At 49.2% G+C, this 14,024-nt stretch overlaps 1 protein-coding gene across 13 annotated transcripts in view; it reads right to left on the reverse strand.

Moving 5' to 3' along the window:
* Nucleotides 1-14,024, reverse strand: part of TACC2 (transforming acidic coiled-coil containing protein 2) — a 209,174-nt gene that overhangs the window by 102,051 nt on the left and 93,099 nt on the right. For all 13 annotated transcript variants that reach the window (XM_057531486.1, XM_057531484.1, XM_057531483.1 and 10 more), the window contains one exon: nt 944-1,069. In XM_057531486.1, the coding sequence (XP_057387469.1) occupies nt 944-1,069 (126 nt within the window). The remainder of the gene's footprint in view (nt 1-943; nt 1,070-14,024) is intronic.

The following is a 14,024-nucleotide window of genomic DNA, read 5'->3' on the forward strand; positions in this document are numbered from 1 at the left end:
AGAGAAAGAGACTGTGTGTGTGTGTGTGTGTATGTGTATGTTATATATAGAGACATAAATAAACGTGGGTAGAGAGAGAGATTGTGTATGTGTGTGTATGTTATATAAATATAGAGACATATATAGACGTGTGCAGAGAGAGAGATTGTGTGTGTGTGTGTACACGTTATATAAATATAGAGAGACACATACAGACGTGTGTAGAGAAAGAGACTGTGTATGTGTGTGTGTGTGTGTATATGTTATATATAGAGACACATATACACGTGTAGAGAGAGAGATTGTGTGTGTGTGTGTGTGTGTGTGTGTGTGTGTGTGTGTGTGTACAGGCGTGTGAGCCGAGTCCCGAGGCTGGCTGTGAGCAAGCCTGGTTTAAATAAACCACGTGTCAAATCCGCATCCTCTGAGTCCGGGGCGAAGCCCGGTGCACACGCCGCACACGGGGCGCAGCGATGGGTGCGGGGCACGCAGGGCAGGGGGAGGGCGCACGGGCGGAACACGAGGCCGTAGAAAGCCCCTCCGCCGCCCCCCAGGCCCGTCTGCTGAGCAAGGCGCGGGACCTGGTCCCCTTCCCCGTGTGCTGATGCCTCTTCTCTTCCCCAAAGACAGAGAAAACAAGTGGCTGACCCAGCGCGTGTCCCGGGAAGCCAGAGGCGGCTAAGTCCTTCCCTGGAAACGTACAAAGAGCACGATATCGCTCCTGGAGGACTTCTATTTTAAATAGAGCACGGCGCGGGGGGCGGGGTCTTTCTGGTGCCCGCTCAGGTAATTCCTGAGGCCCTAAGAAGAGGCCCAGCCCTGTGCAGGAGAGTGAGCACACCTTTGTGTGTGTTGGGTCGTGGGGGGAACTGCGGGACAGAAGATGGGACGGAGGGCAGGAGGCAGCCTCAGGGACCGGGCCCGGGGGTCCCGCCATCCGCCGTGGGCACCACCGCCACCATACCTCTGGGCTGTCAAATCCGTGGACACCCAGCCACTGACATCACCGTGGGGGGAGAAGGCAGCTAAGAGAGGGTTTTCCAGGTCTTCAAGGGCAGCTGGTTGGATGACATCATCCACTACAGGTGAACTGAAGGAAGGAAAAAAACCAAGGCTCAGAAATGTTCCTGAACATCTTAAATATGTTTCAACAGCACATTTTATCTGGGCCCTAAGCAGGGCCTCAGTTTCCCTTTTCATAGAGGAAGGGGCCGGTGTTGCTCCAGGTGTAGCCCACGGAGGGGGCTGGTCCGGGAGGGGCGGTTACCACTCCACGATGAGACAGCACAGACACCTGGGGTGAGGGTTTAGAAACCTTTAGAGCAACATGATAGACTCATTTTGTCTGTTGACGCTAATAATGTAAGTCAGGGCTTGTGTTTTGTAGGTCTTGATGGGTGGTTCTCAAGCAGGGGTGATTTTTTGCCCCCTGGGGACATTTGGCAATATCTAAAGACATTTTTGGTTGTCACAGCTGGAGGGGGCGGGTGCTACTAGCATCTAGTAGGTAGAAGCCAGGGATACTGCTAAACATCCTACGGTGCACAGGACAGACCCACAACAAAGAATTACCTGGCCCCAAATGTCAGTAGTGCCGAGGTCGAGAAACCCTGGCCTTGAGTTTTGTTTCATTCTCTAGTAATTCATTTAATTATATTTTCAAAAGTTTTGATCTACAGTGAGATAGAAATTAAAAACTATCCTGGTCCTTCATGCACTGGGAAAGTCAGCATTTGACAACCTCCAAGAGCAGGCTGGATTTGAAAGTTCGGAGGGACACAGGTCACCAGACACTGTCTCTGGTCACACACATCTGCTTACTCTGCTGGGAAACCCCTTTCATGATCAGTTATGTCTCAGTTTATCGGGGAGGGTCAAGAGTTCTTCCTTCTGATGAACTCAGCTCTGGAGCAGTCAGTAAGGAGACAGTTATCTTCATTCCCTGAGCAGATATTGATTGAATAACAACTCTATGTGGTGAGCAGGAAAGAGGTGGTCCCTGCCCTCATGGAGCTTACAGTCTCGGGAAACAAACATTTTAAAAAAATGCTTATTTATCCAGTAATAACAACTCTATGTGGTGAGCAGGAAAGAGGTGGTCCCTGCCCTCATGGAGCTTACAGTCTCGGGAAACAAACATTTTAAAAAAATGCTTATTTATCCAGTAATAACTGTTGTAACTGCTAAGAAGGAAAGGTACAAATGGCTAAGAAAGCATAAACTAGGAGGTCCCAGCTGGGAGTGGGGGTCAGGAAAAATGTCTTCGTAAAATTGTAAGCTGAGGCCAGTCACCAGCTCAGTGATAGAGAATGTTTGCTGACACTTGCTGTGTGCCAGGAACTATTATCTAAGCACTTACAGATGTCACCATATGGTGATCCTCACAACAACCCTGTGAGGTGGTTGCTATCATTATTCCCATTTTACAGATGAGGAAACTAAGGCACAGAGAAGTTGAGGAATTTGTCCAAGGTTGCACAGCTGGTAAGAGGCAGAACCAGGATACAAACCCAAGCCAGACCCCAGAAGCCATGTTCTTAACCACCCCGCTAGGCTATGTCCCAAAGGTTGAAGAGTGAGGGACGGAAGAGTGCCCCCAGCACAGGGAGCCACACATCTGAAAGCCCCAGATCAGGAAGGAGATTGGCATTCTGGAGGAATGCAGAAAGGCCACTGTAGCTGGAACGCAGATCAAGACAACCAGGAAGGGGACAGGTAGACCGGAACCAGGTCACAAGGCCAGGTCGAGGGACTGGGACTTGATCCTAAGCTGAAGAATCAGCCCAAAGCCTCTATCAAATGCTCAGCCACAAAGTGCTGCCCTTGGCATTGAGACGAAAGACGGGCAGGGAGGCCCAGGGTGAACTTCCCAAAACTATGTTCTAAATATGACCGGACTAGCACACGTTTGTGCCCACACCTTTCTATTTATTCCCATGGATCTTGTGATGCTTCCTTTTTCCTCCATGGTTCCCACCCACTATCCCAAATCACCCAGAACATGACCCTGGAGCCCTGTAATAACCACACCCAAGAAGCCAGAGAGAAATGGGCACAGCGTGAAGTGAAGGAAGGGGCGAGCCTGGAGGAGGAGGCCGGCAGGGACTCTGGGTGTCTCTGTTGGATCACGATTTGGAGAATCCTAAACCATAGGCAATATCGACTTTCTAAAGTCATAAAGCCTGAGTGGAAAAATGTGGCCCAGGAGTTCTGGCAACACACATCGAAAGCCGTAAAAGACTTTGTTTTCTTTGACACAGCCATTCTACTTCCAAGAATTTATTCTAAGGAGATGATTAAGGGTGTGAGCAAAGATGCGGACCATAGCTGTGACCACAATAGCAAAATAAAATGGAAACAACCAAAACGTCCAACACTAGGGGACAGTTAATCAAGTTAAAGCATGTCCACAGAATGGACTCATTTGCAACCATTTTAAAAAAGGTAAAAAAAATAAATAATTAAAAAATTTTAAAAAGAAGGTATCCATGTATCCAGAGGTAAAGGCTCCATTATTAACTGAAAATAGGTTAAAAAACTATTGGCAGGGCTTCCCTGGTGGCGCAGTGGTTGAGAGTCTGCCTGCTAATGCAGGGGACACGGGTTCGAGCCCTGGTCTGGGAGGATCCCACATGCCGCGGAGCAGCTGGGCCCGTGAGCCACAATTGCTGAGCCTGCGCGTCTGGAGCCTGTGCCCCGCGACGGGAGGGGCCGCGATAGAGAAAGGCCCGCGCACCGCGATGAAGAGCGGTCCCCGCACCGCGATGAAGAGTGGCCCCCGCTTGCCGCAACTGGAGAAAGCCCTCGCACGAACCGAAGACCCAACACAGCCAAAAATAAATAAATAAATAAATAAATAAATAAGAAAATCCTTTAAAAAAAAAAAAAAAAAACTATTGGCAGCGTGATCCAGATTTTATGTGCACGTGTGTATCGATATATACGTATGTGTGTGTATATGTGTACACATGCATGTATGTATAAACACCCACATAGGAAGCGAGCAACAGAGTGAATGAACGCCAAGGTATTAATGGTAATTCTTTCAGTAGTAAAGTTATGAGTGTTTTTTTCTTCTTCGTTGAATTTATCTCTATTTTCTAGTTCTATTCTGAACACATACTGCTTTTATAAGCAAAAGAAATAAGAAAGCACTTTTAAGGAAAATTTTGAGTGCCAGGGAGCAACTTCAATTCATAGCTCAGTGAAAGTTTCAAGAGACGGGACAAGCAGAGCAAGGCCATCTTTCCCCCACTTTTACACTCACACATTCCCCCAGGGAGGACCCAACCTTGTCAGCCTCATCTCAGGACAGAAACCCAGCCATGTCTCACTCAACAGGCACCAGTGGGGAAAATAAGGTCCTGGTGGAGAATTTTTTACATAACAGTATCTGCTCGCATATTCTACGGGATGGCATTTTAATTTTAACTCTTTGGGATGGAATTAATTTTCAAAGCATGTTAGACACTTCCTTGATTTTTTTTGAACAGAGAATCCTGAACATAACTAAACACTTTGTCAGTGACACATGATCAGCATCTTGAGCGACTATGATATAAGTGAGGAGGTATGCTATGGCACTAAAACAACAATTGTACACGAAGTCAAGAGGGCTGGATTCTAGACCAGCCCCACCTTGGGATCTCAGCCAGGTGACTCCTCTGAGCTGAACTTTTCCGTCTTTAAAAGGGAAGGCCCTGGACGGCACAATCTCAAGGACTCTGCAAACTCAGTCTGGTCCCTCCCTCGCAGGCTGTGAGCCAGCACGTCTGCTTCCAACTCACCTGGCTCTTTTTTACTTTATGCCTTCCAGTTCCCTGCTTCTAATGTACTACAGACTACGGGTGTTAGAATAGTGTGTAAATCAAGAGTTAATAGGCTGGATAAACCTCCCATATTATGTCATATGGGAGGTTTATAAACCTCCCATATGACATAATTTTAATAATTTTTACATATACATATATGTGTGTATACATGTATATTAAATTGAACCATGTGAAATTGTTAAAAGAAAAAAACTGTCAAATTCACACTGTACCATCAGCCCCAGGATCTTTCTGTCTTACTTTGCAGGGATCTGGTCGTGCTCCAGATGGCTAAGGATAGGGGAGAGCCGACTTCTGGGGACATAGGGGAATTCTTCTCAGACCAGCTGTAAGAGGCTATAAATGGCTTCCAAATTCTGTGGTGCTGGGACTAGAGTGACTGAAATATTTTTCAGAGAGGAAAAAAAATATCTGTCAGAGATTTTAACCACCAGCTGCTTCCACCAGCTGCTGGGGCCAACCCACTATAAATTTAGTCAGGCCAGCAAAGGGTTGATTTTCCACTGGAATGTCAGGGAGGGAAGCTTGTATCAACAAGTGCTTCTCCAAAGGGCCATGAGTCACCTTCCTTCAGAGGCTGAGGCAGAGAGGGCTCTGCTTCAAAGAGGAAGACATTCACATTCTAGTCTAAAAAGCCAACATCTTCAGTTCTACACATTAAGACCTGTGCACAGCAAGAGCTCTGTGGCCAGCACCAAGATAAATTAAATCAGGATCAAATTAATAATAATAATAATAACAGTAATAGTAATAATAATGGGGTGGGAGGAAACTTTGGGAGGTGATGGATATGTTTATGGCCTTGATGGTGGTGCTGGTTTCACAGGTGTATACTTATCCCCAAACTCATCGAACTGTATACATTAAATATGTACAGCTTTTTATATGTCAATCACACCTCAATAAAGTAGTTTTAAAAAGATGGGGATCCCACACTTCAGGGTTGACAGGCTGATGGAGAGCAAGGCAAGTTGAAAGTCTAGCTCAAGGAAAACTGTGAAGGGCGGTAATAGAAAAACAAGCTGCCGCAGAAAAATGGGCTCCTTTCAGGCTGGGGTGATCTGGGAAGGGCCTGTGAGGGGACGAAGCAAGTCAAGTGCTTCAACAGACAGACATGTGCAAAGGGCTTTCCAGATTAAAAATGCTTCTCCCAAAAAAAAAAAAAAAAATGCTTCTCCCTCCCTCTCTCCCTGATGGTTTGGGTGGAAAGCCACTAGGCTTTGCTTCCCTTCCCCTGGACAGGGCAAGGAAGGAAGGGGTACAGGAGAAGGGACAGGGGCCACAATGGCACAGAGGAGGAGACTGGTGTCTTAAGGAAACTGTTACCCACCGGGAGATCAGCAGAAAAATAACCACATCAAGGATAAAGGGAGCAGGTTCTCACAGTCAGGGAAGACTTGCATATAATACACAAAGGTGATGAGGCTTGAGAGAACTCTCAGGGTTGGGCTGCAATCACACTTATCAGATAAACACTAGCTATAGATAGAGAGGGGGGTGTGTGTGTACACATTACACACACCTATTTCCCAGCATGTCTGCTGAAAGGGGTCACGTCAAAAGGACATCAGAATCACCTCAAAGAGGCTGCCACTGGCCACATCTGGGACTATCTGGACATCAAAAAAAAAAAATACAGATAGTAACAGATTAAAATCCATTGAGTAAAGTAATAATCCACGAGTCCATATAGATATAAAAACACGAACAAATACATAAATGGGGGGGAGGGAAAGTTCCTCTTCACAGTACATGTCAACTGGTAAATGTAGAGGAAGCGAAGAAAACTGAAAATCCGCCATTTAAAAACCATCAGAGTGGTGGTGAATTCCGGCAGGAGCCATCGAAGGACACTAAGGGAGGTGGATGGAGGTTTAAAGAAGTGAAGGGCAGTGGTGTGGTCTTGGAGTACCTTCCCACCAGATACTGATAGATTACAAAGGAGGAAATGATGACTTAAAGGTGGAGAAACCTGGTGGGCACCGACGTGGCCAGGTGTTGACCGGGATTACGTCCCTGGCGGTGTGGATGGTCCTCACCCTATGTCACTTCTATGGGATCCCTGGCCCAAACGACAGCCAGAGTCTGGTCATGAGGAGACACAGGTTGAGGGATTTTCCCAGAATGAAAGAGCTATACTCTGAAAGGTCATGAAAGACAGCAAGAGACGGAGGAGTTCTTCCAGACTGAAGGAGAGTCTGCGGGCATACTTAGAGTGTGACAGGTGCCTTTGGGCTGGACCCTGGATCTGTAGGAAAAGGGACGGTGTGGATGAATTCGAATGGGTTCTGAAGACTGGCTGATGCCATGACATATCATACTGATTTCCCAACTGGACGGCTGTATCGCGTTGCGCTGGAGAGGGGCCTTGCCTGGGGGAGATGATCACTGGAGTGTTTGTTTGGATGGGGACACCTTCGTGTTTGCAACTTGCTCTCAAATGATTCAGAAAAAGAGTGATGATAATGGATATATATATATGTATCTCCATCCATATGTACACATATAAAGAGGGGATTACAGCACATGAGGTAAAATGGCAATAATTCAGGAATTTGGGCAAAGGGAGTGGGGAAGTTCTTTGTACTACTCTCGCAACTTTTCTGTAAGTTGGAAATTATTTCAGGAAGAAAAGAACAAAACCATTCCTGAGTAAAGGCACGCAGGCAGCCTCTCCCCAGCACCCGCAGAGTTCGGTCTGGGTTCTGGAGGACAGAGTGTGGTCGAGACGGGAGCAGCATTGAATAGGGGCCTGTGGGCCATTCACCGGGGCAGCCGGGGCCCGAGCCAGCTTGCCGAAGGCCTCAAATGTCAGGCCAAGAACTGGTTGTTTTCCAAGGGATGGGGAGCATCAGAGATTTAAGAGCAGGGAAGCAGCCGAATATCTGGGAGACAGCCCTTACGCGGAGTAGAGAATAACGGGAGGGGAGAGGAAACGCAGACGAGGGAGCCGGAGCCGGAGCCGTGGAGCAGGGCCAGGCTATGCGGGACGGAATCCCAGCAGCTGCAGCGGAGCCAGGGCCAGTCGTGCATCGAGCGTCACCACGTCCACCCAACACATCGTGAAGAGGGAGGGAAGCGAAATGGGGAACAATCAAAGATGATTTGGGTTTTAAGCATCTGATTGGTTGGAAAGTCGCGTTAATAACTGCATGTTTCACGTATAGTACCTTAGACCCTCTGTACTATTATTTACTTTATACTTAACTTTCAGTGAAGTCAGTTGTTCAAATTAAATAAAGGTACACCATTCTAAGGAATAACGCCGGTGAGTCTGTGGTTTTTTTTTTTTTTTTTTTAATTTATTTATTTATTTATTTATTTATTTATTTATGGCTGTGTCGGGTCTTCGTTTCTGTGCGAGGGCTTTCTCTAGTTGCAGCGAGCGGGGGCCACTCTTCATCGCGGTGCGCAGGCCTCTCACTATCGCGGCCTCTCTTGTTGCGGAGCACAGGCTCCAGACGCGCAGGCTCAGTAATTGTGGCTCACGGGCCTAGTTGCTCCGCGGCATGTGGGATCCTCCCAGACCAGGGCTCGAACCCGTGTCCCCTGCATTGGCAGGCGGATTCCCAACCACTGCACCACCAGGGAAGCCCCGAGTCTGTGGTTTTGATGTGCTGCTTTTACTTTTTTTCTAACAGAATGAGTAACAGATAACTCACCACGGCCAGGCAGCCCCCAGGCTCAGGCCAGACCCCCCGGGAGCTGGGCACCACACTTTGGAAAATGCTGGTGAAGCTCTCACCAACACAGCTGAAAGACAGCCCAGCGTTGCTCACACTGGCTCACTCCTCTTTTTTTTTAAGAAAAGCAAAACCTGTCATAAATGACCAAAATGGCATCCTCTGAGATCTCCATCTTGGGAGCTGTTGGCCGGTTAGGAGCTGGGCATGACCCAGCTGGCAAAGGTTAGAAGCCAGAGCCAAGGCACGGGAGCACGTGGGGCACATATGCGCAGCCCCTCCAGGCGCCCCCTCAGCATTCCGAGACAGAACCTGCATCCCCACCACGCTCTCCCCAGAGAGGCAGGATGGAGCCGGTGACAGGAGGCCAGAGTCTCAACACCACTCCCGCAGTAAAGAGCTGTGCAACCTTGGGGAAGATTTCCTCAGAGCCCAGCTTCCCCATCTGCCAGAGAGGGCAAGGGCCATCCTGTCTGGAAAGGGCGTGGGGAGGGTTCACTGAGACCAGTCATGTAAACTGGCAAAGGGCCTGGCACACGGAAGTGCTCCACAAATGATGGCGTCAGTAATACAAAACACAACAGGGTGTGCCGCTTTCCCCAACGGAACACGCTGAACGTGCTTCTTCAAAGTACACATGCCCCTCCTCCCGCCGCCCCTGCCCAGGTGTGCTCCCTCAGGTGGGCACGCTGCTCCTTCACTCACCCCAGGCCCCGTGTGCACGCCGTCTGGGGTCATAGAACAGGGATGAGTACAGGTGGCAACAGCAACGGGAACGAAGGTTCATGAGCACCTACTGTGTGCCAGGCACCGTGCAGGCCCTTTGTCACTGTGAGCTATGTGACAGCCCGTTTCAGGAAGAGCAAATGGAGCCCCTGGATGGGGAAAGTCGTTACCCAAGGCCACGCTGAGCTGAGCTCCATCGGCTGCTCCGACCGCAAACCTCATGCCCACAGGACCCTGGTCTCAAGCGGCGTCTCTCTCAAGCATGCAGAATGAAGAGAGTGATATGCAAAGCAGCCCAGCGAGGTCCGCCTCCCCACGGAAAGCATGTCAGCAGTCCACGGGGGCGCTGGCACGGCTCTAACCTGGGGGGAGCTGGGCAAGACCCTTCCCCACCCAGGCCACAGGCACGTCCTCCATAAAACGAGGGTTTGGACCGTTGGGTCTCCAGGGTCCCTTCCAGGCCACTGATTTTCTGATCTGAAAACCCCGAGGCTCTAGAGGCGCAGCCCCCTGGGCTGGCTGGAAAAGGACATCTTGGAGGAGGCTCTGGGCAGTGTCCACTGCGGCCCAGCCCCAGCTGGCCTGGCACCTTGGCCAGGGGCCAGGTTCCTGGTTAGGACTTACAGATGGGAGGCGGGGGTGACCAGCTCCCTGGGAGACCTGGTGACGGGGAATGGGCGCAGAGGGGGAACCCCCCTCTCATACGCAGCTTACACACTCCTTAAAATCGGACTGCTGCTCCCATACCTCTCAGGGTTAACGAACTCAAGGACTGGGGTTTATGCAAAGCTCAAAGGGGAGGAAGTTATTCTAGGAGGACAAGGCAGGGAGACAGTAGTCACTATTCTTTTCAAAAGACAAAGAAATAAACCCATCCAGGTGCTGGGAGAAGCTACATGGTCAGGTAAGTGATGACGTAGTTGCCCCCCGATCAGAGAGCACAAAGCCAAGGGGTATGCCTGCTGAATAGGCCAGCACCTTGGGGTCAAGACCTCAGCCAAGGCTGCCTACTTCTCCCGAGAGCCAGTGCATGGAACCCACAGGTGCCTCGACTTCACCAGAACCCTGGGCACAGAAATCCAACTGAGTCATCCACTGGGTGGGCGAGCAGGGCAGCGACTATAGTACAGAGAGCACAGCTCTGGAGAGCGCAGATGTGAGCTTGAAGCCAGCTTTGCCATTTACTAGCTTTTTGTAGTCCTAGGCAAGTTCATTAACCTCTTTGAGCCTCAGTTTCTGAGCCTATAAAATGGGGACAAATTGAATAACTTGGAAAGATTATTAAAAGAAGTAAGAGCAAAACATAGATGTCAAGCATAGTGTCGATCTCACAATGGGTCCTCAACAAACAGTAGGTGTCCGATAAATATTAGTTGAACGTATGGATGCAAGGAAAGTAGCAAGGGCAGAAAGATGTTCACTGCTGCTGCCACCAGAGCTGTCTAGCTGTCACTTAATTCAGACCAGAGCCAGCTTCTCTAACTTTTCGGAACTGAGAGCAGGCAACTCAGCTCATAATCAAGCCTGAACAAATATGCCTTAAGTACAGACAAGACAAAATTTTAGTGTTCTTTTTTTATTTTTTATTTATTTATTTATTTATTTTTCCCCCTCCCCCCAGTAGTGTTCTTTTTTTAAAAAAAAAACCTCTTGGAGTTCTCCATATCTTATAATGGTCACAGATTTTCCCTGATTCCAAAACTACACAAGCAGCAAAATTACCTCCGTAAGCTCTCCCTACCCATGGAATGCAACGAGAGGTCTAGACCTCATGCACGGAGCAAAGGCTTGTACCCGCCGTTTCCAGAGAGGAGCCAAAGCAGACAGTCACTGACCCAAGAAGGAACCGTTGGACAGGTGTCCTACTCAGCACGGCACTAGGCACGAGGATGCCGGGGAAATGAGGCAGGTTCTTGTCGGCACTGGAAGAGAGAGACCCTAGCACATGGCTGAGCACAAGACAACCTGGGAGCTGGAAGCAGGGAGCTGTGGCATGCAGGTTCCTGGGCCAGGTAACTCACAAGGTGAGCGAGCCTCCGTCAAGGTTTGCAAGGGAACGCTGGACCTTCTCCTGTTTCCTGTGAAGCAGGTGCTGGAGAGCAGGCAGCCAGGGGAAGCCCGAGGGTTGGAGGCAGGGGCGTCCTGGCCATAAAAGAAGGAGGGAAAAGATGCTCCTGACATGGACATGACCTATCTTCTTATCGCCTCTTTGGAATGGGCCCGCACTGGGGAAGCATCATGATAGGAAACCAACCCTGTGCCCTCAGGAGCTTAAACCTGAGGATGCTGGCCAGGAACCGTATGCTCTCGATGACACAGACACCCACCCGGAGAGCTCTGGAACCTCAGAGGACCCGCTGGACGCAACCAGGCGGTGAGAGGAATTAGGACTCTAAATAGCCAATCCTGCATAGGAGCCAGTGAAGCAACTGCTTTCCTCTTTCCAGTTTTTCACCAGATTTGCTCTCTGTAAGAGGAACTGACATGCATTTCCTATTCTTTTATTTTTACTTGTTTTCTGGGGAAAGTATAAATAAGCAATTAAAAGGGAGGGTGACAAAGCAAGGGAAGATGGACAGAAAGGAAACCTAGATAACCAGCTTCCAAATAAAAGAGATCTGCATTGACTAGCACACCTCCTTGTTTCCAATTAAAAATAATAACAACAAAAATAAGCTACAGGAGGTGTTAGGAAATCTACCTCCTCGAATTAAATCGTTTTTAATCATAACAAAGTGAAAAATATTAGCATGACTTTCCATTTGCACCGCACTTCACAGTTTGCCAAGTATTTTCACTCACATGATTTCACTTGCCCCTACAGCTCTGTGAGCCAGGTGGGCACCGTGACTACCCCCACTGTTAATGAGATGGAAATCATGATTCACAGAGACCGTTAGTGACTTGTTCAAGGTCACAGAGCCGGTAAGAGTGGGGCAGGGATTCTAATACAAAATCTCTGTCTCTGAATTTGGAGCTTTCTCTATACTGCCTTTCTCCAAGCCACGGAAAAACAGTCTTGGGAACTTTGCTTTCTTTTAAGTGGTAGCCTGAATACATTTGCTAAATGACAGACTGAAACCGTACACCAGAATGTACCAGACAGGAAAGGGAGGGGGACGCAGCTGATACCCAACGTATCTGAAACGAAAGCCCCATCACAGATCATGGCTCTGTAGTCCCCCGAGAATTTCGCCTGCCCTCTACTCTATTTTTAGAGGCACTTCCCTACAAACTTGTTTCCCCAGCTCTTCTTTTTCATGGTTTCCTTTCTCTGGAATGATTTCATAATCCTTGGCTTGTTTTGTCATCACGGTGAGTTGCTGTGGAAATGGTTATCAAGGTTGTGAACAAAGGACTGTGACCTCAGTGGGGGCGAGGGAGACAAAGCCCAGCCACCGGGACAGATTTCCCACGCCATGGCCACAGGTCACAGCGGGAGAGACCAGGGCACCCACTCCTTCTCCTTAGATTTGCTTCTCCCACCAGGACTAGTCAGGGACACCACCACCAGCTTCCTAAACCTTCTCCTGGTTATGCAAAAGATGCCAGGGCTTGCTCGACTCAAACCATAGTTAATTCAAGAACCATCTGCTTTTGGCTGTGGAACTGAGTCCCAGGAGAACACACACACACACACACACACACACACACACACACACACACACACACACGGCTCTTGACCTCACCCTCAGTCTCTCCCAGCCTCATTCAAACCCAAAGCCTGGGGTCTAGTTAGCCCATAGACCCCCATCTCTCATCTTCCCAATTAGAACTGGTCTCTCCCAACTCCTCAAACCCTTGCAGTGTCCTCTACAGGGGGTGCTATTGGCATTTGGGGTGAGGCGGTTCTTGGTTGGACAGGACTGTCCCCTGCATAGCATCCCTGGCCCTTACTAGATATTGCCCACTCCAGTCCCTGGGACAACCAACCATCCTCATGCATATGCAAACATCCCCTCCTGGGGCACTATCCTCACCATAAAGTTTGCCCAGTGTGTGTCCGTTCAGGTATCTCACACACACACACACACACCCCTCCCTGAGAGCAGGGGTGGTCTTACTTACTTCAACTACCATTTACCCCGACCCCCAGCCCCTCGTCACACTTGTGGAGTGGTACCGTAAACTAGACAAGCCTTCCTGGAAGCACTGTCTGTCTCCATAGAAACGACAAATGTAAATAACCACGGTACAAAGCGTGAAACCAAAGAGGCTGCAGGACTTAGCTGCCAGGCCAGGTGTCTGGGGTCCTGGGTTTGAGTCCCACCTTCACATGTGACCCTGACCAAGACCCTGGACTTCTCTGAGTCTCCCTTTTCACATCTGTAAAACGAAATCTTGATCTTTAAGTTTCCTTCCAGATAAAATATTCTAAGTGCCCAAGCTCAGAGAGACAAAAGGGATGCATGCGAACAGAGGGACCAGAGGCCAATTCTGTCTAGCTCTCCCAGAGGGGACCAGGAGGGGTGTGTTGGCTTCATAAGCAGTAATGCCTACGTATGGGCTGTACTCTGTGGTGCTGGCCTCCCTGAGACTTGGGAAGTTAACTTTTGATGAGGGACCGGTGACAATGCAAGAGCCAAAGAAGAGGCTCCGGGTAGCTGAGAGCTGGCTGTGGTTGTCTGCACAAGGAGGGCAGTCCCTGACCTATTTCCTGCTTCAACTCTCCTCTGAAGAGAATGCCCAAGCCCCAGGCACAGCCTATGAGAAGCCCCGTGGGAATCCACTCCCTTCCACTCACCTGCCCAGCACAACTGGCCCCATTCTCTGGAGGAGCTCCCAGCTCTACCTCAGAACAGGA

The sequence above is a fragment of the Balaenoptera acutorostrata genome, chromosome 16, assembly GCF_949987535.1.
Source record: "Balaenoptera acutorostrata chromosome 16, mBalAcu1.1, whole genome shotgun sequence".
In the NCBI taxonomy this organism is placed as follows: Eukaryota; Metazoa; Chordata; class Mammalia; order Artiodactyla; family Balaenopteridae; genus Balaenoptera; species Balaenoptera acutorostrata.